The sequence below is a fragment of the Macaca fascicularis genome, chromosome 16 (genome assembly GCF_037993035.2).
Source record: "Macaca fascicularis isolate 582-1 chromosome 16, T2T-MFA8v1.1".
NCBI classification, from domain to species: domain Eukaryota; kingdom Metazoa; phylum Chordata; class Mammalia; order Primates; family Cercopithecidae; genus Macaca; species Macaca fascicularis.
This window is the reverse complement of record NC_088390.1, coordinates 47,013,590-47,041,543: the sequence shown is the minus strand read 5'-3', so window position 1 is coordinate 47,041,543 and position 27,954 is coordinate 47,013,590. Positions and strand designations below refer to the sequence as shown.

The 27,954-nt window shown below is 37.1% G+C and overlaps 1 protein-coding gene and 1 long non-coding RNA gene across 3 annotated transcripts in view; one reads left to right on the top strand and one right to left on the bottom strand.

Moving 5' to 3' along the window:
* Window positions 1-25,618, top strand: part of CLTC (clathrin heavy chain) — a 74,987-nt gene extending 49,369 nt beyond the window's left edge. The window contains exons 14-33 of one of the 2 annotated variants that reach the window (XM_005583871.4): window positions 123-286; window positions 4,971-5,096; window positions 5,988-6,130; window positions 8,165-8,399; window positions 10,927-11,049; window positions 12,433-12,578; window positions 12,815-12,998; window positions 13,196-13,388; window positions 13,830-13,987; window positions 14,188-14,352; window positions 14,465-14,572; window positions 14,651-14,818; window positions 14,943-15,092; window positions 15,181-15,312; window positions 15,431-15,541; window positions 16,617-16,787; window positions 17,147-17,368; window positions 18,570-18,590; window positions 22,201-22,276; window positions 24,582-25,618. In XM_005583871.4, the coding sequence (XP_005583928.1) occupies window positions 123-286; window positions 4,971-5,096; window positions 5,988-6,130; window positions 8,165-8,399; window positions 10,927-11,049; window positions 12,433-12,578; window positions 12,815-12,998; window positions 13,196-13,388; window positions 13,830-13,987; window positions 14,188-14,352; window positions 14,465-14,572; window positions 14,651-14,818; window positions 14,943-15,092; window positions 15,181-15,312; window positions 15,431-15,541; window positions 16,617-16,787; window positions 17,147-17,368; window positions 18,570-18,590; window positions 22,201-22,276; window positions 24,582-24,706 (2,921 nt within the window). In that variant the 3' untranslated portion in view covers window positions 24,707-25,618. The remainder of the gene's footprint in view (window positions 1-122; window positions 287-4,970; window positions 5,097-5,987; window positions 6,131-8,164; window positions 8,400-10,926; window positions 11,050-12,432; window positions 12,579-12,814; window positions 12,999-13,195; window positions 13,389-13,829; window positions 13,988-14,187; window positions 14,353-14,464; window positions 14,573-14,650; window positions 14,819-14,942; window positions 15,093-15,180; window positions 15,313-15,430; window positions 15,542-16,616; window positions 16,788-17,146; window positions 17,369-18,569; window positions 18,591-22,200; window positions 22,277-24,581) is intronic. The other variant, XM_005583872.4, reaches the window with a different exon arrangement.
* Window positions 5,904-11,037, bottom strand: LOC135967843 (uncharacterized). Its single transcript, XR_010582132.1, has 2 exons — window positions 10,897-11,037; window positions 5,904-6,108 (listed from the first exon to the last, which is right to left on the bottom strand). It is a non-coding gene; the product is annotated as an uncharacterized lncRNA (long non-coding RNA).
* Window positions 25,619-27,954: the final 2,336 nt, after the last annotated feature.

Genomic DNA, 27,954 nt, shown 5'->3' with positions numbered 1-27,954 from the left:
TTTTTAAGCAACCAACTTATATTTGGGAGTATTCAATGTAACAGTTTTTTAATTGCATAAATGCTTTTCAGTCATTCTCAAAAGTGTGCCTATGCTTAATTGTAATTACTTGTTTCTTTAAGGTCTCTTTTATTTTCTGGGATCCATTGTTAACTTTAGTCAGGACCCAGATGTGCACTTTAAATACATTCAGGCAGCTTGCAAGACTGGGCAAATCAAAGAAGTAGAAAGAATCTGTAGAGAAAGCAACTGCTATGATCCTGAGCGAGTCAAGAATTTTCTTAAGGTAAGTGGTTTTGAGTAACGTGTTTTCTGGTTGGATTCCAGTTTAGCAGTTCTACAAGGGTTTGGTCGTAGTTCAAAAATATTTTTTCCCTAAATGTGAAATTGTTAGCATTCTTAAGTTGTGTGCTGGATTATTTCTTCCAAACATAATACTCTGTGGTTTCCTTTGAAATACGGAAGGAAATCGGTAAGAATGACCATCTGTTTAAAAGAAGAAAAAAAATAGCATTATTTCAAAGGAATTTCCTTTATTTTAATTTTGGATGGAAAAATTTAGAAAAGTGATTATATACTTTCAGAGTCATTTGAGAATCATTTAGGCTTTTGAATATTAACATCAGCTTGCTCTTCATACCATTTTGAGGAGCCTCTATGGTAGGCAAAGGGATCTGTTATCTAAGGAATGTATAGGCTTACCTCTTTCATCAAGTTTGCCCAACTCTAGAAACTAAAATATTTTTCATATATAATTCATAAATTAAAGATAAGATCAAACAAAATGCTCAGCTTTGTGATACATGAAATGAGTTATAGAGAAGTAAGGACCACCTGTGTTGCAGGGAGGAGTAATGGTCGAGACATTCTGAACTCTAGAAGATCCCTAAGGGCAGTTAATTTTGTTTAATGTTTAACTTAGCTTTAGCTTTATTCTACCAGTTACTTTGTGAGGGAAATAAAACTTTAAAGTTGATAGCTATCTCTAAAAGACCAGGAAAACTACAGAACACTTAGATTACTGCTCTCTCACTGCCTATTATGTGTGTGTGTGTATTTTATATATATATATAAAATGATTCCTGAGACTTTATAGAAAGTGCTGAAGTATTTTTTGTCTTGGAAGAATTTTAAATTACAAGTGAAACCAAAATGTTTATTGTAGAATACAGTACAAAAAGTAGGCTTTTCCTGCTCCCAGACCATCATCATTTGTGCCTGTGGTTGCACTGGCAGATTGTTCTTTTGAAGAATTTACTACCTGGGCTCTAGATGAAATAGCAAAACCCTTAGGGATTTTAGTGTAATGAGGTAGTCAAAATGTTGAAATTGCTCTACATTTTAGATTAAAAGATACACTTTTCAAAAAAGTGTAGCTTTATAATGTCTTTGGCCATCATGAATATTCTGGGTAACCTAGCTAGTATGCTATGTTTGGACCAAAACTTTCTGGTATCAAAAAACCCCTCCAGATGAGAAAGATTTGATACTCTATGCTTGACTAGTGTACCCATACTACTGATTCACTTCCTTCTGTGAGTATCATTACTATTTCCTTCCAAAAAAAAAAAAAAAAAAAAAAACTGCTACCAGATTCTTTTGGGGGCAGGGGGTGTTGGGGGTTTTTTGTTGTTTTTCAGCTTTGAAGTTCAGGTGCATGGGCAGGTTTGTTATATAGGTAAACTTGTGTCATGGGGGTTTGTTGTACAGATTGTTTCGTCACCCAGGTATTAAGCCTACAACCCATTAGTTTTTTTTCCTGATCCTCTCCCTCTTCCCATCCTCCACCCTTCAGTAGGCCCCAGTGTCTGTTGTTCCTGTGTCCATGTGTTCTCATCATTTATCTCCCACTTACTAGTGAGAACATGCAGTATTTGGTTTTCTGTTCCTGTGTTAATACTACCAGATTCTTACATGATTTTTGTTTTTATTGAGCCCTCAGCTTTTATGCTTAAATTGTAACTTCTTTAGCTTTGGATTTTAATATTTGAGTTACATATATATGGAAGGCAAAATGAAGTTAACTGCTATCATTTAATTATCACATTCTTGAGCTTTAAAAAAATCCTCTAGTAAAGACATAAAAAATAATCCTCTGGGTACTAGGATGGTACTGCCTTAGGTTTGCATATCCCATGGGATCTAATCAGATGAAGATTTCCCCTCCACACTTGTGAATTAGGTGCAAGCCTGATATAGTAGGGGTGTGGATATGGATTATGAGCTTTTGAGTCAGTCAGACCTGTTTCAAATTCTACTTAGCCATTGTTTGTTCATTCAGTATATGTCTAGCCGTTACCTCAGGCAAGTTAATGAATGTGCCTCAGCCTCAGTTTCTTCAACCATAAGCTTATGTTTATCAAGTACCTTGTATACTACAGATGTTGAGGTAGTAACTATTACTGATAAGTGATAAGCCTTGGAAAAAGGTGGAGTCAGCTTAAATGGGATTTCTGTCAGGCAGGTATTTATTTCTCTTTGATATCAATTTGTACCTGACTCTTTGAAGGAATTTACTTCCGGCCAGGATTAGAGGTGAATTTAGTGTCTTATGTCTACATAATTTGAGATGGGAGCTCAATACTAAGATGCAACTATCACATTTATCCTCTGATGCCAGTGTTGAGGATGAACATAATAGATTCCTTGTTAACCTGTAGTACATGGTTACGATGCCTCTTACCACTGTCATTAAACTGAATTTTAGAGGTACTAGCTACATGATAATTTACTGGTGTTGTAAGTAAACCCTGTGTCATAAGAAAAATACCGTTGACTCTGATCTTGAATATTCGAGTGCCAATTGTGTGTTAGCCACCAGGAATAAAGAGATTGGTAGAACATAACTTCTCCTTTAAGGTACCCTGTGAGCAGGATAAAGTTGTGTCATTAGCATCACATGGCTTATGCCCTAAGTTTGTAGAACTGTAAACTCTCTGTAGAAAGCATGTAACTGTTCATAAGACCCATGATCTGCTCCTTGCTACCTCTGATCTTATTTTCTACCTTTCTTTTTTTCTTCTTTCCTGGTTTATCTTCAACCACACTGGCCTGCTTGTTATTCCTAGAACTCCCCCAACCCTGTCCTGCCCAAAGGCCTTTGCTTGTGCCCTGTACTACTTATTCTCTCATGACCTTCTCCTTCTTTGGGTTTCTGATTGAATGTCATAAGAGAGGATGTCTCAGGTTGCCCTGTTAAAATAGAACCCATTCCTACCCCATTTTGCTTGTTTTTCTTTATAACACCACTGTGTACGTCTTCTCCCACTAGAATGTAAGTTCCTTGATAGAATGGACTCTGCTTCCTTTGTTCCCTGCTGTATCTCCAGTAACTAAGAACAGAGTCTGATACTTGGGTACTCATAAATATTTGTTAAATGAACAAATTTATGTTGAAGAAAACCTCTATGTTAATATAATTTCAAGTTTGATCTTAAAATCTTTAACCATTATAACTGGCGGTTAATTAAACATTTAGTAGGTAATTTAGTATTATTAAAGTGTTAATAACATTTCTACCATGTATAAAATCATGTGCAAATTTTAGCAATCAAGAAAATAACCTAGATTTTGTCTTTTTAAATCTGAAATTTTCTTTTGGAATACAGTTAGTATTCCACAAAAGTGGAATTATTTGCCACAGAAGTTTAAACACCTGTGCATGAAAATAAAGTAATCCTAGATTATTTGTAAGTGATAAAGTTAACAAAAATATTTTATATGTGTGTAGGTAAGATGACTAGTGTGTTGATCCATACTTTTTTGATGTTCATTTAGTAGGAAAAACATAACATACTAAAATTTTTGCATAGATAGATGCAGACAGATTCTAGAAATGATTGTAACAGCTATTAGTGCAGAGTTTCCATGGTGTTAAACAATACTTGCTTTAGAAAACCTTCCTTAATGTCGAAAATGTGCAGCTTTACAGACATTTTTATTTTTTAATTTAGGATGGCTAAATTAAAATTAAGATTTACCTTGGTGTTCTTGGAACACTTCATAGACTAGTCTTTGTATTATTTATAATTGAGTAACTAATATCCCCTAGTCTCAGGAGCCATTTTATTCTAACCTTGAAAATAATGTTCTTAGTGGCCATCACTGGGGAAAGTTCTACCCTACTTAGTTCTGCTTCCCTAGTAGACTATGTTAGAGGAATCATTTATTGAAGAATGTTTCACTGTGTATAAATGAATTCCTGATGGAAACTGTTGTTTTTTGTGCTCTACCTTATGTCTGTGGAATGTAACAGGACATGTATCAGGTAAATGCCCAGTACAGGTTTTACTTACCTGTCTGTAACATCTTCTATGTCAATCTATAAGTAGGATTGTAGTTTGGTATCTGTAATGGAATGGTAAAAGCAGTTGGCAATTTAAAGAGGTCTTTTCTTTAAATGCTGTTTTTTTGGGGGGGTGGGGGGCGGTTCTTATGGCCACATGTAGTCACCATCATGTTGCTCCTTGTAGGCTTTGTTATAATAGAGTATTAGAGACTGGTTGTCTAGATTGGATGTGGGGAGGGATAGAAAATCATTAGTTTGAAACAAATGTGAGCCATTTATGCCATATGTTTGACAATGTGACTATAATTATTAAGTTGATTTCAAATACAATGGAAATGTGACTACCAATGAAAGTCCCAGTGTGGTGACTCTCAGATGAGTGGCTCTCATCTGAGAGCTACTGCTGGCTCAGGTATCTTAATTTGTTACTCTTGTCTTCTGGTAAAGGGTGTGTATGGGAAGGACCTGGTATCTTGCTGTGTGAATCCAAGTATTGCTTAGTAAAAATTTACTGAAACTGGGATGTACACACTCAACTATTGGGACGTTCTTTCTTTAACAGAAGAGCCATGCTTGTGTGAGCCTCTCTTGTTAGTGTAGAACAGATTCTCATATTTTACATAGATTCGATACCTCATAGAAGGAGAAAGTTAAAGCTTCCTTTTGTTTGTCTTTTTTTCAGGAAGCGAAACTAACAGATCAGCTACCACTTATCATTGTATGTGATCGATTTGACTTTGTCCATGATTTGGTGCTCTATTTATATAGAAATAATCTTCAAAAGTATATAGAGATATATGTACAGAAGGTAAGTATGTAGGTAATGTAAAGGTATAATCTTACTGTAGATTTCATTTCTCATATTCTGGAAATCCTTTTGAAACTCTGTGCTCAATAAGAGTGGTCTGCAGCTTTTAACGTGGGTTTTTTTGTTTTTGTTTTTGAGACAGGGTCTTGCTCTGTCACCCATGCTGGAATACAGTGGCACAATCATAGCTCACTCTAACCTTAATCTCCTGGGCTCAAGCAATCCTCCTGCCTTAGCCTCCCAAGTATCTGGGACTGCAGGTGCATACTACTATGCCCAGCTGCTTTTAATACTTTTTTCCCCATAAAATTCTACATGCTTTCCTAGCAAGCCGACTCAGGGAAGGGGAAAAGAAATGCTTGCCAAGTGTGTAAAATATAAGAATAGAACTGCTATTGTTGAAAAAGTTGGGTGGCCTACGGCCCTACTAACTTGATAGGCCTTGAGGTATCCATGTAGAAGCCCTAGACTCTAAAGCAGAGTTTTCAAACCATCTTAAATACAGCTATTAGATACTTCACCTTCTAACTGTAGAAACAGGCAGTATTGCTATCATGGGAGCCTTTTAATTAGATAGTCTTGCATAGTCATCTTTGACTGTAGTTTCTTTGGACTTATTTATCATATGGAACAATGCTTGGGTACCTAATAGAGAATATAGTATATGTGCTTTCAATACTTATTAAACCATGAAGTCTTGCTTTTAGCCGGACCTCCTGCTGAATTCTTCTATCTAGTTGCAAATTTAGACCCTCAGTTTATTACTGAATTTAAAAACTGAACTTAAAGAAAAACTGAGCTTAAAAGTGATAGAGATAAATGGTTTTATTTTTTTCTAATTCCTCTTTGCTTTTAATAACAGTGACATTCTTCTACTTTTTTTAACCACAGGTGAATCCAAGTCGACTTCCTGTGGTTATTGGAGGATTACTTGATGTTGACTGTTCTGAAGATGTCATAAAAAACTTGATTCTTGTTGTAAGAGGTCAATTCTCTACTGATGAGCTTGTTGCTGAGGTTGAAAAAAGAAACAGGTGTAGTACCATTTTAACGGGGATAAGTTACTCTTTCTTAGCATGGCAATAGATAAAAATATAGGTAGTCAGTTGTTCCAAAACTACTCAACAACACGTGGAGAATAATTTCCTGAAGACACCTCACGTAGAGGTGATAAGCTAGCTAATAGCGCCCAAAAAAAATCTGTTTTCTGAAACATTATAGCTGTCATAGCATATCTGTTAACCTGGTTGATCCTTTTTTTTGGCATGTTTATAATTACAGCTATGTAGTTTGACTTTATGTGTTTTTAATATAAACTATGTACTAAGTCTCCTGTTTAGTTAGGTGTGATACCTATGTATTTAACAACTAATTATTTACTGATCAATAGTGTGGTGTTTCCAACCTGAGAAAGCTGCTTAATAAAAACAAATAGCGTGGTGTTTATTTAAGTATGAGGCAAAAGAGTTCCCCGTGCAACTCTTGAATTCAACTGATGTTTAATTTATAGTACCTTAACATGATAATACATGATCATATGGATTTCCAATAGAATATAGTGTAAGTGCTTCTAAAACTTACAGACTATGAAGTCTTTTTTTAGCTGGAACATTCTGAGGAACTAGTGTTTAGGAAGTACTGATGTAAATGAGGGTGGTGAGGTGGTATGCTAGTGGGAAGTTCTGCTGTTTATATAAGAAGAAATTAAGAAAGTCTGTGGGATTTCATTTTAACCTGAGTTGGTATAGGTGATCTACTAATTATATTCTTAGAATTTATATTAGAATGTTTCAAACATGGAAAAATTTTGCATTTAAGGTTAATAGAGATATACAGTTAATACTGACTTAAAGGTTTGCGCCTAGTTTCAAGTAATTTCATGTCATAACAATTTAACATTTAATAAGAGATTCAGTTGAGTCTTAAATCTATTACCTGAAAATAATCTTATTGCATATTCCAAGCAAATGGCAGTTACAGTTAGATAATTTAGTCTTTAAGTGACAAATTATATTGTGAAAAGCTAGATTCACCTCTAAGTCACTAGTCTAGACATGCCTTAGCTAATTTTTATTCCTTAAGTTGACATGGCACATCTTGGATTGCGCATGTTTTTAGGAGCTGGATATTCGCCTCTATTTATTAAAATTGTCTTCTCCCTAATGGGAGTGTTCATAATAACCATGTGAACTGGTAGACAAAATAACAGAATAATGCTTTTTCTTTGGCTACTTTTAATGTTAAATCATTGGTAAAAGAGGCTTGGGCCAGGCGTGGTGGCTTGTGCCTGTAGTCCCAGCTTCTAGGGAGGCTTAGGTGAGAGGATTGCTTGAGCCCAGGAGGTCAGGGCCGCAGTGAGCCATGTTCCCACCACTGCACTCCAGCTTGGGCAACAGAAGACCCTGGCTTTAAAATAAAAATAAAAGCAGGCATGGTCATCAGGACTACCAAAACAAGCTATAGTATAGCAAAACTGTGCTCCTTGATGGAGTGTTTATATGACAGCTACAACCATTAAACCCAGAGCTTCTAAAGCTACCAGATTTTATTCCCAGTATGTATTTAGGGTTTGGCTGTAGGTAATGCTGTAAGTTAACTGTGTTAAGAGCTGAAAGAACTCTCAGATAATCTGGCCTATATAATATCACCTCCCCATTCTATCCATAAACAAAATTTCCTAAGGTCTAGATATTTTGCGTGTTATAAAGAAAGGACACTGTGTGACTCTCTAATCTTTTATTCAGATGTAAGCAGGTTAGGTATATCATATAGCAGATAAATCTGGGAGAGTGAAAATAGCTTTATATACCTTCTTTTTATTCTTGGGCAACTCAATCATCTTTTGAGTCCAAGGATCACTTGAGCCCAAAGCTGTAGTGTACAATGATTATGGCTGGAATAGCCACTGCACTTCAGTCTGGGCAATGTAGCAGTACTCAAGGGGAAAAAAAGTATGTGAAAGTGAAAGCACGTTGTAGACCATAAGGTATTTACATAGTTAGCATGTCAAGAGTGTGTTATTTATAATGCAGTATGTGTGTGTGAGGTTTTTTTCCCATTTTTCCTAGATTGAAACTGCTTCTGCCTTGGCTAGAGGCCAGAATTCATGAGGGCTGTGAGGAGCCTGCTACTCACAATGCCTTAGCCAAAATCTACATAGACAGTAATAACAACCCGGAGAGATTTCTTCGTGAAAATCCCTACTATGACAGTCGCGTTGTTGGAAAGTATTGTGAGAAGAGAGATCCACATCTGGCCTGTGTTGCTTATGAACGTGGCCAGTGTGATCTGGAACTTATTAATGTGAGTACTGCCAGCTGAATATGTAAAAAAGCTGCATTTTTTAAAACCTGTTATATGAGAGGTTCAGGGTGATTTTAGGTAATATGGGACATTTGGGGACAGTGGGTGCTTTTTAAAAACTTTATTTGCTAATAATTGTGAATCTGAAAGTGCCCAAATAGTGGATAAAGTCTATATACCCTTTATTCTGATTGACTTGTTAATGTTTTAACCCCATTAGCCTTACCATTTGTGTTCTCACACTCTTACACGCAGGCACACCATTGATACGTATATGTTACACACATCTATTATTTTTTAACCACGTGGGAATAAGTTGAATGCATCATGGCCTTATACCCCTTCAGAGTGTATGGCCTAAGAATAGGGATATTCTATTTCATTAACCACATGAAATGTACCAGCTTCAGTCAGTTTGACATTGACAGGATACCTTTAAAAATCTGTTCTATTCTAGTTGTGTCAATTAACCAATGATGTCCTTTGTAGCAGTTTTTTCCCCTCTAGTCTAAGGTTATATATGACATGTAGTTTTCATGTCTCTTTAGTCTCCTGTACTCTGGAATGGTTCTTCAGTCTTTTGTTTTTTATGACACTGATATTTTTGTAAACAGATAGTTGCTTTTTCTATTTGTAACTATTTTATATAGGTGAAATTTAAAGCAACATCAAATTAACCATTTTAAAGTGAACAATTCAGTGACATTCAGTACATTTACAATGTTATATAATCACCTTTATCTAGTTCCAATTTTTCATCACTTCAAAAGGAAATCCTGTATTCCTTAAACAGTTCCTCCACATACCCCCTCCTCCCAGCCCCTGACAACCACCAGACTGTACTCTGTCTCTATGGATTCGCCTATTCTCTATATTTCATTTAAATGTAAAGTCTCTTTTTAAAAAATAGAATGTGTCTCATTTTGATTCCTCTAATGGTTCCTGAAGGTTAGATTTAGATTATACATTTCCACCCAGAATACTGCTTCAGTGGTGGTTTGTTTTTTTCTCATGGTATTATATCCAGAAGCACGCAGTGTTCATTTGTCCCCTTTGTCAGTTTTTATCAAGTTGTAACATTTCTTTATTATATAATTATTACCCTCTTGCAGATATTAAACAGTCTGTAAGTAGACACTTAAGACCATGCAAATATCCTCTTACCCCCTCCCTTAATTTAGCATGTTGATTCTTTTTTTTTTTTTTTTGAGACGGAGTCTTTGCTCTGTCACCCAGGTTGGGGTGCAGTGGCGCGAACTCGGCTCACTACAAGCTCCGCCTCCTGGGTTTATGCCATTCTCCAACCTCAGCCTCCCGAGTAGCTGGGACTACAGGCGCCCGCCACCTTGCCCGGCTAGGTTTTTTTTGTACTTTTAGTAGAGACGGGGTTTCACCGTGTTAGCCAGGATGGTCTCGATCTCCTGACCTTGTGATCCGCCCGTCTCGGCCTCCCAAAGTGCTGGGATTACAGGCGTGAGCCACCGCGCCCGGCCCAGCATGTTGATTCTTGCTTAAAACATTCTTAATGTGTTGGTTGCAAAATGAAAAATTTTCAAACTCTAGCAGTTTCTCCACATTTGTCAGTTAACACTCATGCATTCATGAACTCTTGGATTTTATTCGATGGGGTGCAATCCATTACTTTTTATTTTGATGCTCAAATTGTCCCAGCTGGTGAGAACATCTTCAGTCTGTGTCTTTGTGTCATGGGCTCATTGTTCTTTGAGCATTTTAACTTATTTTCTGGCACACAATACACCAAGCTCATTTTGTACCTTCTGCAGCCCTGGAGTCAGTCATTTCTCTAGGGAACCTTTTACTGGGGCATGGTATTAGAAATCAAGATCTGGGCCAGGTGAGTGGCTCACTCCTAGAATCCCAGCACTTTGGGAGGCTGAGGCAGGAGGATCACTTGAGCCCAGGAGTTGAAACCAGCCTGGGCAACATAGCGAGCCCGTCTCTACAAAAAATTACATAATTAGCTGGGGGAGGTACCATGCACTTGGTTCGAAGCTACCCAGAAGGCTGAGATAGGAGGATCACTTGAGCCCAGGAGGTCAAGGTTGCAGTGAATTACGATCACAACACTGCACTCTCCAGCCTGGACAACAGAGCAAGACTCCTATTTTCTGAAAATACTAGAAGTCAAGATCTGAGCTTAGGTATATTTGCTTCTAAGATCTTTCAGTGGTCAGAGCTAGGAAATAGTTATATTTATGTACATACATATGCTCACTTATGTACATACATGTGCATATACACATGGAAAAATAAACACACAAGAACAGCTAGTAAAACACTGAAAAATGTAAAAGTGGACTAGTCCTACCAGATGTTAAATTGTATATTACAAAGCCTGTATAATTAAAACAGTATATTACTGGTACGTGAATCAAAGTCCAAAAGTAGGTCCAATATCAGTAAGATTATCAATAAACAGAGTTTAAACAATAGGAAATAACCTCTAAAATGCTATAAAAAGTCTTTTACTTTTTACCTTGAAATTGATCTGTCATATCTTCTTTAGGTTTGCAATGAGAATTCCCTCTTCAAAAGTCTTTCTCGCTACCTGGTACGTCGAAAGGATCCAGAATTGTGGGGCAGCGTGCTGCTGGAAAGCAATCCTTACAGGAGACCCCTAATTGACCAGGTAACATTGGCAAACATATTTATGACTGTCAGTAAAAATTATACATTTTTAACTGTGGATACAATCCCCTCATCATATACTCAAATGGATCATATTTAACTAGGAGAGAAAGCAATACAAAGTAGAAGGAAATTAAAATTTATATACATTCAATTTACATTCATTTGTATATAATGAATGTAAATTGATTACGTTATATATAAATTAATGTAAATTTATATAAGTATAAATATGTATATAACATACATTAAGAAAAATAAGCTGCGTGCAGTCACGCCTGTAATCCCAGCACTTTGGGAGGCCGAGGTGGGCGGATTGCCTGAGGTCGGGAGTTCGAGACCAGTCTGGCCAACGTGGTGAAACCCCGTCTCTACTAAAAATATAAAAATTAGCCAGGCATGGTGGCACGCGCCTGTAATCCCAGCTACTCAGGAGGCTGAGGCAGGAAAATCGCTTGAACCTGGGAGGCGGAGGTTGCAGTGAGCTGAGATCACGCCATTGCACTCCAGCCTGGGTGACAAGCGAGACTGTATCAAAAAAAACGAAAACACATCCTAAAAGACATGACTTAATTACATAAAACTCTCTCGGTTCATCATAGTTTAAAAGGAAAATAACAAACTAAACAGTAAGGATTGCTATTAACGCCTAAGAAGTGGCTAAATTGATTGGAAACTTCAAGACAATAAGTCAGCAAAAGATAAGGATAAGAGAAAATACAAAAGACCAAGTGCATCTGTTATATCTTACTAACAAGAAGTATAGAACTGCACATGAGATGGGCTTTTATACCTAAATAAAATAGACAACATATTTTAAAAGCTCTAAAAATTGAAGGGTTGTTAATAATGAGTCTTAATATTCTCCTGAAATAAGTATAAATAAAACATTTTGGAAACAAATAGGTTGAAGGCTATTAATATTTCATTCCTTTCCTAGGAAGCATTTCTAAGGAACATTCCAACTAGTTACAAAGCTTCCTAGGGGAAGGATGTGGAGAGGGGGTGGTTGGAAATCATTGCAGCATCTAGAAAGCCATGCAAATAGGCAAAACTAGAAGAATTACTGATACTATAGTTCCACATCTGTGTAGTTGAATTTTGAATTATGTGTAGCCACCAAAGTGATAATGATGATTGCTAGTCTGGATAATGTTTTAATCAGGGAAAAGATAGAAATTATATAATTAGAGTAATTTTTCAAGAGAGTAGAATTACACATATTGTATAGATTTGTGTAGAAAGACCTCTGTGTGTAAATTTAAAGGTCTTTTTCCTACTTCATTCTTTTCTGCCTATTTCAAGTTTTCTAATGAGAGGCCAACTTATCCTTATTTAAAACCAACTTGATTCTCAATACTTATGTCCCATATATCCTCTGTAGGTTGTACAAACAGCTTTGTCTGAGACTCAGGACCCTGAAGAAGTGTCAGTAACTGTCAAGGCTTTCATGACTGCAGACCTTCCTAATGAACTGATTGAACTGCTGGAGAAAATTGTCCTTGATAACTCTGTATTCAGTGAACACAGGTATGCTTTCAGAGGGATCCATTGGCTGTTTATTGTCAGTCTTTAATAATGGCCCATCAGTTTTGGGAAGGAACAAAAAGATCAGAGAAAGTTGCCTGAATTCTCACTCTTCTAATATCCCCCCTCCTTCACTCTATCTCTTGAGACAAAAACCTCTCTATTAGTCACAGTGGTTTTTTTTTTATGTCTGATAAACTTAAAATATTGCATTTAAAATATTCTTTTGTTTCTTAAAGGAATCTGCAAAACCTCCTTATCCTCACCGCAATTAAAGCTGACCGTACACGTGTTATGGAGTATATTAACCGCTTGGATAATTATGATGCCCCAGATATTGCCAATATCGCCATCAGCAATGAGCTGTTTGAAGAAGCATTTGCCATTTTCCGGAAATTTGATGTCAATACTTCAGCAGTTCAGGTAAATCTTTAGATTACCTAAGTTGAATTACTAAATGTAATGTCTTCTACTCATTCAGTGTATGCACTGTCCTGTGAGGGTGGGCCTAATTTGTTCCTATGGCAATAGAAGAGCAATAAAATACTAACAGCTTAAATGTAATTGCTCTGGGTAGGATTGATTTTACTCTAACCCCAATTTCAAACTTGGGTACTTAGGTCTTAATTGAACATATTGGAAACTTGGATCGGGCATATGAGTTTGCTGAACGTTGCAATGAACCTGCGGTCTGGAGTCAACTTGCAAAAGCCCAGTTGCAGAAAGGAATGGTGAAAGAAGCCATTGATTCTTATATCAAAGCAGACGATCCTTCCTCCTACATGGAAGTTGTTCAGGCTGCCAATACTAGTGGTATGACTTCTTACCTTATGTATTGAGACCTCACAAAATGATTAAGCTAAGCATTAAGATATCTGTCTGTTCTGAATTGTAGAAGAGTTGGATACTGCATGGTTTCCTGTGAAAACTTTTAGTACTCCATCTTAGTCCAGATAAAAAGAGGCTGTATTTTGTGAATTTGTAAGTTCACAAAACTTACAAGTGGGGAAGATAAATTTTCTGTTTTTGAAGTCTCATAAAATCCTGATAATCCTCTAATCTTACAACTTTAAGGAAAAAGAGAATTCTTCTATTCATTTGGTCTTTGATAATACAGAAGTGAAATATTGCACAGTTTACATTTGTCATTATCCATGTTTCCTTGAAAAGGAAATGAGCAATTTTCATTTACTTGGGTGAAAGGTAAACTGGGATGTTAGTGTTTGGATATATTTTTTCTTTTTCTATACTTAGGAAACTGGGAAGAACTGGTGAAGTACTTGCAGATGGCCCGTAAGAAGGCTCGAGAGTCCTATGTGGAGACAGAATTGATATTTGCGCTGGCTAAAACAAACCGCCTTGCAGAGTTAGAAGAATTTATCAATGGACCAAATAATGCTCATATCCAACAAGTGGGTTTCCTTTTCAGATTTAAGAAAAACTAGTTGGGCTACTTGATTAGCTTGGTAGGATCAAAACATCATAACTGAAGAATTCCAAGGAAAAATCTACAGGAAAACAAATTATTTCTCAGTGTGAAGGTATGAATATGAAAAGAGGATTAAGCTCACACTAATATCTTACTGAATATGCGTTACCTTTTTTTTTCCAGGTTGGTGACCGTTGTTATGATGAAAAAATGTATGATGCTGCTAAGTTGTTGTACAATAATGTTTCCAATTTTGGACGTTTGGCATCTACCCTGGTTCACCTGGGTGAATATCAGGCAGCTGTTGATGGGGCTAGGAAAGCTAACAGTACTCGAACATGGAAAGAGGTAATCTAAACCCAAGTTTGAGTGAAGAATTAAAGAAACGCTCTGTAAACATTAGTTTAAACAACTAGCCATGTTTGCATTTGAGTTCACAGAAAGGAAATGTTTATTCTAGGTCTGCTTCGCCTGTGTAGATGGGAAAGAATTCCGTCTTGCTCAGATGTGTGGACTTCATATTGTTGTACACGCAGATGAATTAGAAGAACTTATCAACTACTATCAGGTAATTAACAAGAAACTTTTATATGACCTGAGATCTTTTACCATAGATACTCTTTAACTGCACATTTCTCTTGTTCAGGATCGTGGCTATTTTGAAGAGCTGATTACCATGTTGGAAGCAGCACTGGGACTTGAGCGAGCTCACATGGGAATGTTTACTGAATTAGCTATTCTATACTCTAAATTTAAGCCTCAGAAAATGAGGGAGCACCTGGAGCTGTTCTGGTCTAGAGTGAATATTCCCAAGGTAACCAGTCATTGTAACACAGTGAAGCAACTGTGTAGTTAAAACTAATACTTCAAAATATCTTATTCTTTTTAAGGCTGTTAGCTAGACTCATATCTAAAGCAATTAAGTCTTTCTTATGCAGGTGCTAAGAGCTGCAGAACAAGCTCATCTTTGGGCAGAACTGGTGTTTTTGTATGACAAGTATGAAGAATATGATAATGCCATAATTACCATGATGAATCATCCAACTGATGCCTGGAAAGAAGGGCAGTTCAAAGATATCATTACCAAGGTGTGTACTTTCTTCAGAAGATAAAGGATTCAGAAGGAGAAAGCTCATTAGGAAGTAACTGACTTATATATGGATTTTCCCATTATAGGTTGCCAATGTGGAACTATACTATAGAGCAATACAGTTCTATTTAGAATTCAAGCCTCTGTTGTTAAATGATTTGCTGATGGTGCTGTCTCCACGGTTGGATCACACTCGTGCAGTCAATTATTTCAGCAAGGTAAAGTAATAATTTTAAACCAAAGCTTCATAGCAAGGAATTAGGACATATTAGGATAACTTTTGTCCCTGGGACTTCAATAATGTGCTATATTTGTAACAAACTCTTTATTTTAAAGGTTAAACAGCTACCACTGGTGAAACCATATTTGCGTTCAGTTCAGAACCATAACAACAAATCTGTGAATGAATCATTAAACAACCTCTTTATTACAGAAGAAGATTATCAGGTAAAACCTTTTGATTCTTGCACATAATCTTAAGACTCATAAAGTTACATTTTCCCATTTTTCAAAAACGCCATTATCATTTAGGATTGTAAACAGTAGTTGCTTGCATTCCTAGGATCTAAATTTAGTAAGGTTTCAGGATTGATAAATCTTACTTCTAATTAAGTGCCAAGTTTTCAGAATTTTGCTCAGATCTTGTATAAGATACTGCTTTTGAAAAAAGATATGATTACTTTATCTCTAACATCTAGATTATAGGTAGAGTCAAAAATGTCTTTGATCACTTAACTAGTTCATAAAATTTATTTGATATTAACTATATTCACCATTTTTCTTTCCTACTGTTTTATTAGTATTTGTATAAACTTTATCTTACGAAGGATTTCGCATAAGCAAAAGTCAAGTAGAGTGAAGCTTAAGCTCCTTGCCTTTTTTTCTCTCTCTTGATTTTCTTTGAGGCTCCGTGCATGCAGATCTTACTGCTGCCATGCTGAGTTTTATCAGAAGTTTCTCTAGGGAATAAAATCTTGCCCTCCAGGCCAGGCGCGGTGGCTCACGCCTGTAATCCCAGCACTTTGGGAAGCCGAGGCGGGCAGATCATGATGTCAGGAGATCGAGACCATCCTGGCTACACAATGAAACCCCGTCTCTACTAAAATACAAAAAAAAATTAGCCGGGTGTGGTGGCACGTGCCTGTAGTCCCAGCTACCTGGCAGGCTGAGGCAGGAGAATCGCTTGAATGCTAGAGGCAGGTTGCAGTGAGCCATGATTGTGTCACCACTGCACTCCAGCCTGGGCAACAGAGGGAGACTCCATCTCAAAAAAAAAAAAAAACAAAACTTGCCCTCCAAATTAGAAATCTCGTCAGTTTCATAGCCGTATGTTAGTCCTTGATACTGAAATATCTTGGAGAAAATGTTATCTTTAGGTAAGGTGAAAAAACACCTTTTGATGCTTGAATCTAGGTGTCATACTACATGTTACCTACCATCTAAGGGGCTCATTGATCGAGGACGGAATATAATGTTAAACAAAATACTGATCTGGCATTTGGATGGCTTTTTTTTTTTTAAGGCTCTGCGAACATCAATAGATGCTTATGACAACTTTGACAATATCTCGCTTGCTCAGCGTTTGGAAAAACATGAACTCATTGAGTTCAGGAGAATTGCTGCTTATCTCTTCAAAGGCAACAATCGCTGGAAACAGAGTGTAGAGCTGTGCAAGAAAGACAGCCTTTACAAGGTTGATAAAGTTGCGGGGCGGGGGCTGTTAAACCAGGCCTAAAATGATGTTACAAGTGATTTCTATAAATAAAAGTATTGGTTTTGTGAATATGAGAACTGACTTTAAGGCAATTTAAGTTAATGGATTTCTTGATTCTAGGGGCTCTCTTATGTTAAGGTCAAACTTGTTTGGGGGGAAAAAAAGGCCTTTAGCTTATCTGTTCTTTGAAAATTTTAATTTAAATGATACAACTAGGAGGCTTTTTTCCCCCTTGCAAAACCAGATTTATATTGGAAAGGTTCCATTGTTTTTCTTGGTTTACTAGTTTAGTATGTTGGGTCTAATGTTTTTTGACTTTCACTATTTTCTTTGAATAGGATGCAATGCAGTATGCTTCTGAATCTAAAGATACTGAGTTGGCTGAAGAACTCCTGCAGTGGTTTTTGCAGGAAGAAAAAAGAGAGTGCTTTGGAGCTTGTCTGTTTACCTGTTACGATCTTTTAAGGCCAGATGTTGTCCTAGAAACTGCATGGAGGCACAATATCATGGATTTTGCCATGCCCTATTTCATCCAGGTCATGAAGGAATACTTGACAAAGGTAATGACTCTTCTAAGTGTATTCAGAAGTAGTTTTCTTGCAGATATGTAAAATTCTACATGCACATTAATTTTTTTAATTTTTTTTATTTAGTAGAAGTCATTTAGTCGATCATAAAATATTCCTGTTCTTTTGAAAAATTTTTAATAGCTGATAAATGACACTGTTTGGAAGGGGAACTCAAATGTAGCTGTTTACCCTCAGTGTATTTATGATTGTGAAAATAATCTATATTTTGTTTTTTTATTTTAAAAACTATTCGATAAATTTTATTTCAAAGTCGCATTTTTCTCAAACTCAGTTCTTGTAACTCAAATAATCATAACTAGTATTGTAGATTCCCTTTTATTTGGTTGGCTCCTGACTTTAGTGATGTCTATGCCTGTTTCCCCTGGGGAAGCTGCATGTATATTCTTAACATCCTTTTAATCTTCACAATTTTTTTTGATAGTTTAACCCCTGATTTAAAAATATCATAGGAGGTGAACACATAAACAAGCTGGGGGTCTAATTGCCTTGTAAAATTCACTATTCATCTTAGTGTCCCTTTTTGATATAAGAATTTACTCACTCTGTCTTCAGCAGTTACTAGCTTTCTCTCTCTAGAACATTTTTAAATGGTTTTAGAGGATCCTTTTTGTCAAAGCAAAAAACATGATTAAAATCAGACTCTCCCAACTGATTCCTTCAGCCTGCCTGAGTTAAGGCGGGGGTAGGGGGAGTGGGAGCACTACCAACAACCCCTACTACACTGAATTTTTCCTCAGGATATCATTTAATTAGATACCATTGTGTCTGTTTCAAGTTTTTAAAGAATTAACATTTTCTGTATTCAATGTAAGAAAAAACATGTTGCCTTGTCTTAGCCAACATGTTTTAGCCATAGATGAGAATAGCTTCTTAAACATAATGCCAACTTGTGAGACCTGTCTCTAAGCTGCTGTTAACCTAAGTGCTGTAAATTTTACTAGTGATTAAGCTGCTTTCTTTCATACTGTAGCATAAATTCTTCTGCAGTAAGCTTTGAAGTTACAGAAAAATCTAAATTTTGCTTCCAGTATGCCCTTTATTTTCACTTCTCTCATACCTTTTTAGTGGTTAGATGTTTCTTCCCTAAACCTTTGTTGCTGATTCTACCTTTTTATGCTCAATATGGAATTTGATTTTTTTTCTAAGCTGCACCTTCTGAATTCCTTTGCAGGTTGATGCAATAAAGGAAAAGGTGAAAGTTGATTCTTTTCCATCTTTAAGTCTGGAGAACTAAGTCTAAGGAATTTGCATGATTTTTTTCCTTCCTTTTCTACACTGCTGCTGCTGCTTTTTCCCCCCAATAAATTTTCACTAAAGCCTCTGCAAGTCCCTTGAAACATAACTTTAATAGAACTGTAGGACATTAGTAGACGTTTGCTACTAATCGGCTAATAGGCTTTAGGAAGGGCAGGAGGCTAATCAGTAGTTGGTTCACAGTCTCTCTTAAATATATTATGAAAAACTGAGTATGGTGAGTTTCCATATTAATTCCAAAGTAACAGGAAATTTCTCTTCCCTGTCAGGGTATCTGGACCCTAATAGGACTATCATAATACTTGAAGTAAATTAAAACAGCCTCTGGTTTTACTTTGTGAGCTTGCCTGACAGTTGTTGAATTTATATATGTATATACATGCCCTAAAAGGCTTTTTGGGGTTTTTTTTTTTTTGGTATTGAAGGACTGTGATCCAGTTTCTGATCTCTTGATTCTTACTAATTTTTTGCTGAAAGTAGATACAAGAGATACTAGCTGCTTCCGAAGAGACTTTCCTCATGTTTCTCCAGGTGTCCAGTTCTTATGGTGCTAGTCCATTTTTAAGAGGAATCAAAACCTTTTTAATCACGAGAGCCAAGCTTGCTATAATTGTTGCTAAGCAACATGAATTACTTTTAACAAAGTATTAACTTCTACTTTCTGTAATAAGGCATACCACTGAAGCTACCTAAAATTTGCTCTCCTATTTATCAGTTGGCTTGTCCAAGGAGGTCAAATTCAGGCACCTTTTGGTTGCTGCTTCCTTCATTGGCTTGTCTCCATCCCAATATGAATGAAACAAACTTACGTCTGTTATCAAATTGTGGTTAGAAAAGGGTGGGAAGGTAAAGGAGAGTTGAAACAAATTGAAAATAATTTGGGTGGGGGACAATGCCTTGGGATTATGTTGAACCAAACTGGAGTCACCACTGGAACTTAGGGCAAACCTGAGTAAAATGCATTGTGTGTGAGACCCTTCAGCAGCTAGTAAGCAAGGCAGTTAGAAAGCGTGTGTGTGAAAAACAGGTAATTGAACTGCAGTGTTATGCATTGTTTTAAATGGAGCATGTACAACAGTCATTGCAATTACATCATACTATTTTTGAAACTCTTATAGCATTGCTGTGGGCTGTGTGTGTTTCTTGAGAGCCTGTATAGCAAGTCATCTTCAGATCACACTTCTTGCTTCAGTACTTTTGCCTTTTTTTCATGCACACATACACCAAAATAACTGACTGCATGTTACTTTTCCTCTGCAGCATATTGCAGTCTTTGTGGAAAAGCCTTTTACATTTTAGTGAATTTTCAGTAGTACAGATGGAACTGAATTCATTGACATGCTTACCTGTAATTTTTCTTTTTAAATCCAAGGATCAGAAACTTTTGTTACAGCTCTTAACAAAAGCTTGTGTTCTTAAAAGCCTTCTATGCTTTTTTTTTTTTTTTTTTTTTTTGAGCAATCTAAATTGGATCAGTGGAAACAAAAATTGAAAGTCCCTGTGCCAGAGGCTGTCCCATCATATAGAAGAATCAGAATTTTTTGCTTAGCTTGATGCTATTCCTTCAGAATTCTTCCCCCTATGCCCAGAGTTCCTATGTGTATGCCAGGGCATTGTGATATTGCCAGCTCTTCTAAGTCTTCCATGTGCTTCTCTAATAGGACTTCTGTGTTCAACATCTGATTCAGACCTTAACTTTTAAACACATGTTCACTTCAGATTCTTTTCCTCGAAAGTCAGGAAATGTATTATGCAGTGGTGGCTTTTTGGTTGTTTCATTTTTCTTCTTAGAAGTTACTAATGTACAGACATCCGTGTATTTTTCTTTATAACTTCTATAGCTCATTCTTGAATACTGGTTAGTTAGCAAAACCCCATCTGACCCTTGATGGCACAGAGCTGTGCTTTAAGTTCTATAAATGTAATAATTTTTGTTCTAAGTGTGGATGCCAAAAAATGGGCATTTCATCTGGTACTTATACTACATAATAGTCTTTAATTTGGTATTAGGGTAATTTGTAACCCATCATTTAGACTATAAAATAGGATAATAGTGTATAGAAGTAAACTAATCCATCTTCCTAGGCTAGAAAAACCACATTTCATCTGAAGGAGCCTACTTAGGCTTACTTTTCTCAAACTTTCAGTTCCCTAACAAATTAAGATGGATTAGACTCATATTCGTGGTATTTAATATGAAACAATTAAATGTAAAACAGTGCCCTAACCTTAATGGCCTATGCAAAGACTGAAAGATACTTTTTTAATAGTTTCAAATAGAAATGAGGTGCTGCCTGAATCTTTTTAGGACCTGGATTTTACAAACTTTTCCACTGAAGTTTTTTTTTTCTGAAGTGATTTTTCACAATTTGCCTTTTTGAAGAACATGCAGTGAACATTCAGAAAGTGTTCCCCCCTGCACTTTGGTCCCCCTATCTCATCCAGCACATTTATGACCTTGAAAACCACCAGTAATAGATAACATTGAGGTTTGAAATTTAGTTTTACTTAGCTATAATGATAGACCAAGTATAAAGCTTTGGTTGAGAGACCAGCTTTTAAATATTGAAAGACAAATATAGTGTAAAAGGCAATGGAATTTGTATAGTGAAGGAGATTCTCTAGTCCCAGTGTTGTAATGTCACTTCTCTCTATTTCATTACAGAATTACAGAAACAAATCATGTTAGGCCTGGAAGAAACTGCAGATCATTTTGTTCAACCTTCTCATTATATAGAGAAGGAAATTTGAGGGCCAGTGCAATGATTTGCCAAGGTCACACAACTAGTCAGTGGAAGGATCTAGGCATTCTAATTCCTTTCTTTCACTAATACATTTGGACTGCTCTACAGAATTACTTCTGATACTATCCACTTTGAAGAGTAGTTAGCATATAGTAGCCATTTACTTTTGGCTTAATTAAAAGCGAACATTTTTGGGACAAGATCAGGCTTTACTGATTACTTCTTAGATAACAGAGCACACACAGTATTAAACATGCAGCCTTTCTTTATACAAAAAGATTGAATATGGAGCCACTTGAATCTTAAACTTCAGTCTGCAGCTATAACCAATATCATCAGAAGCTATACACAACTGGCAAAAAAACAGCTTATTGTGCACAAGTACTTGTCCAGTCACTAGGCTCATTTAACTTTTTTGAATACTATTTCCTCTGGGGAGGGAAGTATTGCCAGACCATGAGTTCATTATTACCTCTGATCAGTTTTAAACCTCATTTGAAAAGTGGTTCCTTCTCGTTTTCTCCTTCCCTCAGGCTGCATCCTAGCATGCCCAGTTTTAGTCTGGCGTGAGCTTTTATGGCATTTATAAATCCCTCCTTCCTGAGGGTTTATAATGACAGTGCTGAAAACCACCTGGACTGAAGTATGAACATTGCCATTGAATTTGAGGGGGCCTGAGAATGTTCTTTCTAGTCTGTTTTATTTTGACAGAATTTAACATACTAAGGCTTTTCCACTTTCTGCCATAAACCTAGGTTTATAATACTTTTGGGGTGCTAATTAACATGATGTGTTTTTCTCCAGGTGGATAAATTAGATGCTTCAGAATCACTGAGAAAAGAAGAAGAACAAGCTACAGAGACACAACCCATTGTTTATGGTAATCTCTCTCTGTAACCTCAAAAAATTCATTAGATAAGTATTTAATTATTTAGAGACTGTGCCTCAAAATAGAATACAAGCAGCTTCTAAAGTGCAGAAGGCTTGCTAAGAAATACTGCTTTCTGTAATTTTTGTTTCTGAGAAGTCGTAAAGCAGGTGTTGATATTATTCACTAAAATAATCCTAAATACAAGAAAACTCAAAAACAGTCATTTAAGATCATAACATGAATCTTTCCTATCATCTGGTCCCTCATTCATTACCTGCTCATAAATTAGTGAAAAAGAAATACTGATGAATTCCATTTTCAAAAGAGCAAAAGATGAGAGAATATGCCCAGGCTGTCTTTAGTATGCTTTACATAAAGAATACATCCTCATTTTAAATTCTAACTGGGGCAGATAACTGGGTAGTTTCCATTTGAGAACTTTCCAGAGAGATAGGATCTTCAAACTCTCAAGTGAATATTTAAGACAGTTTCATGTCTTCTTAAACCTACATGTCTGAATTACTGCCCCTTTCCATTTCATAGTTGGTGAACAGATTCATTTGAACAATCACTTTGAAGAGTATAGGTAGAAGCACAGTAACCAGGTGAGGGAACATAAAAATATGACCATTATGGCTGGGCGTGGTGGCTCACGCCTGTAATCCCAGCACTTTGGAAGGTTGAGGCGGGCAGATCACAAGGTCAGGAGATCGAGACCATCCTGGCTAACATGGTGAAACCCCGTTTCTACTAAAAATACAAAAGATTAGCCAGGCGTGGTGGCACATGCCTGTAGTCCCAGCTACTTGGGAGGCTGAGGCAGGAGAATTGCTTGAACCTGGGAGGCAAAGGCTGCAGTGAGCTGAAATGGCACCACTGCACTCCAGCCTGGGCGACAGAGTGTGACTCAGTCTCAAAAAATAATAATAAAATAAAATAAATAAAATTGGTTTCCAAAATTAATTTGTTTGCTAAATACAGCTTTGGTTGTTAACCACAAAAAGCAAAGACATGAAGTCCTTTGTGTAGGAGAAATCTTGATCTAGGTTTACACTGTAGTGGGAGGTTAAGAATATTTGTTTTGTAGGGGTAGAGAGGTGTTACTTGCTTTCCATCTCTAAGCCAAGTTCTCTACAGGTCATGTTTTCTGTATATGACCAACAACGATTTAAACTTTGTAAGAAAGAATGTCAACATAGTATTTGATAGAGGGTGTATGTTCTAATGTATTTCACACCTAAAGAATGTCTGAATGTGTCTTTTTTTCCGCCCCCCCCAAGACAGCGTCTTGCTCTGTCACCCAGGCTGGAGTGCAGTGGCGTTATCTCGGCTCACTGCAACCTCCTGGGTTCAAGTGATTCTCCTGCCTCAGCGTGCTGAGTAGCTGGGATTATAGGCGCACACCACCACGTCCAGCTAATTTTTTTTGTATTTTTAGTAGAGACGGGGTTTCACCTATTGGCCAGACTGGTGTCGAACTCCTGACCTCATGATCCACCCTCCTCTGCCTCCCAAAGTGCTGGGATTACAGGCATGAGCCACTGCGCCTGGCCCAAATGTGTCTTAGTTTTAATTGCTGTCTCTAAATTAGTACTGGATCATCTATAAATGAATTTGGTTTCATTGCCATTTAGACATGTTTAAATCAGAAATTTACCTGTAAAAGTTATGTTAATAACATGTCATTTAGGCCAAGCATGGTGGCTTACACCTATAATCCCAGCACTTTGGGAGGGCAAGGTGGGCTAATCACTTGAGCAGCCTGGCCAACGTGGCAAAACCCCGTCTCTACTAAAAATGCAAAAATTAGCTGGACATGGTGGCACACACCCGTAATCCCAGCTACTCGGGAGGCTGAGGCATGAGAATCACTTGAACCCAGGAGGCAGAGGTTGCAGTGAGCCGAGATTGCACAACTGCACTCCAGCCTGGGCAACACAGCAAGATTCTGTCTTTGAAAAAAAAAAAAAAAGTCTTTTTAAAAACTAAGTTTTCTTGTGCTAATTTTATTGTGTCATTTAGTGTAATATGCATGTAGGTATGTGTCAAGTATACAGTGTCAGGCATATTGTGTTCAGTCATAAGCAGTTCTGGCCTTTGGCCCTGCACTATTTGTTGGCTTTTTAGGTAGGAACCTTCTTAGAGTAAGACTGTCCTCCCAAAATTGTAGCAATCAAATGTGCCCCCCATACACAACTCATTCGAGGCTGAGATTATGTTGCTAGAGTGGAGGAGATTGGGGTGTTCTAAATGCTAACAGTCTGTCCTGCCTCCTCACCCTGCCCCTGCTCCTTTTCATTTTCTTCTACTTTAGGTCAGCCCCAGCTGATGCTGACAGCAGGACCCAGTGTTGCCGTCCCTCCCCAGGCACCTTTTGGTTATGGTTATACCGCACCACCGTATGGACAGCCACAGCCTGGCTTTGGGTACAGCATGTGAGATGAAAAGCTGATCCTGTAGTCATCTATTTTCGTACTGAAACATCGTCTCTACCCACTTCTCTGTTTATAATGGGGGAAACAGGCAACGTGTTCTTGTAACCTTTATTTCATGAAGGACTCCTTTTTGTTTCTAACTATAAACTTGGATCACCTATGTTAAAACCTTATTTCACATTCCACATCATTTTAGAATTTATTTTCGAAGGGGAATAGTTTCAATGTTTTATTCACTTGGGCTTTTTTTCTTCCCCCTCATTCTTAAACTGCTTAATATTTAATCTGTTGTGAAGAATCTGATTTGCACTCTGTAGTGTTTAAAGAAACAAAGAAACTCTAATATTGAATCTCTTAAATTTAGTGTATGTAAACAGCTTACAAATATGTATTGTCTAAATGCATTTAAATCTGTTTTATTCAAAGAAAAGCTAAAGCAAAAATACTGGCATATGACCATGCAAGACTGTCAATGCCAACAAAGACAACACTAATCAGCACATCCTACACTGGATTGCAGTGCTTTCCAGATTATTTGAAAAATGTTACAGACAACTTGCCTGATTTTTAAATGAGCATAAAAGGCCCTCTAACCTATGCAGGTTTCCCCATTATACATATAGAAAATGCTAGTATGTTTTGCTCACTTCATATGTAACAGGTGCCCTTATGTTGTGCTGTATTCTGTGCTTTTTCTGTGGGACCATTCCATTCAGGAGCAAAGAGCACCATGATTCCAATCTTGTGTGTGTTTACTAACCCTTCCCTGAGGTTTGTGTATGTTGGATATTGTGGTGTTTTAGATCACTGAGTGTACAGAAGAGAGAAATTCAAACAAAATATTGCTGTTATTCAGTTTTGTTTGTGGAATTTGAAATTACTCAAGTTTAAAATAAATTACTGGACTGTGGAAAAACATAGATTTGAAGTTTTAATTAAATACCACTCAAACCAAAAGAACTTAATTAAATACCACTCAAACCAAAAGAACAGTAGTTTTTGTAGTTTTATATTGGATACTGAGGCATTACAGGGAGGCATGAAAGGAAGAGGAATGAGGATTGAGACATGTGAAGACATTATGCATTTTATCAATGTGCATTCCTGTATTTCAGTAAGGTACATGCAGTAGTCTAAAGAACCAGAGTCATTACTCTAGTGGCTTACATTTACTGTCTCCAACGTTTTAGCCAAGTGACACTTGAGGTTTTTATCTAGGCATTTCACTTAAATGAACAAATCATGGCTGTTATATTAACTTGAAATAAAATATATTTAAACATGTAGTTAATATGCGCTTTCTCATCATGAATTATAAAGGTGCCCAAATTATGGGTATCTTAAGTTGATTTTTTTTGAAAAATTGGTTGTGTGAATCCAGCTCTTGCTTATGGCTGAGAATGTTCCTAAAGTTCATTTCACTATCCCTTAATCCTCAATAGCTACACATAGCCCCTCGCCTAGTGTTGCACTGCTTTACAACTCTTAGGCAAATTACCTACCATAAGCTCCACAGAAGAGTTTTTTAAAACTTAAAATCCCTGTCCCACCAGCTGTGGTGACTCACGCCTTTATTCCCAGCACTTTGGGAGGTTGAGGCAGGCAGATTGCTTGAGGCCAGGAGTTCGAGACAAGCCTGACCAACATGGTGAAACTCCATCTCTACTAAAAATAAAATACCAGCCAGGCATGCTCTACTAAAAATAAAAAATCAGCCAGGTGTGAAGGTACACACCTGTAAGATCCCAGCTACTACTCAGGAGGCTGAGGCATGAGAATCACTTGAACCTGGGAGGCAAAGGTTGTAGTGAGCCGAGATCACATCATTGCACTCCAGCCTGGGTGACAGAACGAGACTCTTGTCTCAAAAAATAAAGAAACCTATTTAGTTTCATCCAGGACATTAAGTGAAAGTGTTTAATGTGAGTGCAGGTCAGTGAAGAATACAATGGTGCCCCTGCTTTGATATGTGGGAGGTGCCATCAGTTTTCTCCACCACTGCTTTTGTACCATCAGTGCAAATAACAGAGAAAAAAAAAGTAATAGTGTTATGAAAAGATTTTTGACTCTGTGGAGACCCCATGGGTTCTGCAGAGTATACTTTGAAGACTATAAGATTATGAGTTCTATAAAATACTAAGTACAGATGAATTAGAAAACAAGCATATATCCACAATTACCAGAATTTTCATAATGTTCCTTTTAGTAGATATGCCATCACTGATCAGTTACTTAGCCACTCCATGCCATCCTGTTGGGAATGCCACTATCTTTGAATTTGGAGCCATCAGTCTATCTGAGGCAAACCTCAGAAATTACCTGAGCCAGAATCATGCACTTAGCACTGAGTTCAACTCAGTCCTAACGTTGCATTTTGTTGCATCACTTCTGGAGCCAGTAAACATTCTGTTTAGAAATAGTTGCTATTGTGGCATCATTTACAGTTGCAATTTTTCTCCTGTGCTGTCGCATGCCTGTGCGAAGTGTATGAAATGAATCAAATATTAGAACTTTCAAGACTGTCTTTAGTGTTCTGCCCACAATATTCCACCAATGACCTTAGACCTTGAGATTGTGCTATAATGCTGCTTATATTGCAGTTAACCATAGAGAGGTACAGCCACTTAAAATGGGCCTATTATCAAAATTCTCCCTGGTATCAGTACCGTTCTTGGGGATACACTGATTTTAGAAATTACTGTCAGTATCCTCCTAAAAGAAGGCTTTAAAGAAAAATAGTTTCTAACAAGATGACTATCAGGAAGCTCTGTGGCTTGGGGAGTTGGGACCCTCTGCCTCATATTCTAGGTAACTGGTATAACAGTAATTATTAGGATTGTATCAAGTATATCTAAAGATTAAAAGGTAAAAAAGGCACCCTTAACTGTCTAGTTCTTTAAGTTCTAGGAAAAAAAAAAAACTAGCAGGGATGACAAACTACATTCACTTTACAGTTACCATAAATTCTTACTCGGGCCCACCCATTTCCATCTGTAAGGTCGATAAGGTTACTCCACACGTTTCATTGGCTTCACTGTTACAAGAAAGGGGGGAAATGAGAACCTTTAATAGGCTGTGATTTAGAACCACTGCTGATAACCTTTGGCCAGTGTAGGTCAGGGAAGGTGAATATGAAACACTGCACAGCAGGTTGTATCAATGCTATAAAACCTCAACCTTTAGACAAAAATTCAAACAGGTTATAAACCATGGGACTCCATTGAGGATGGCCGTATCTATTAATAAAGTAGG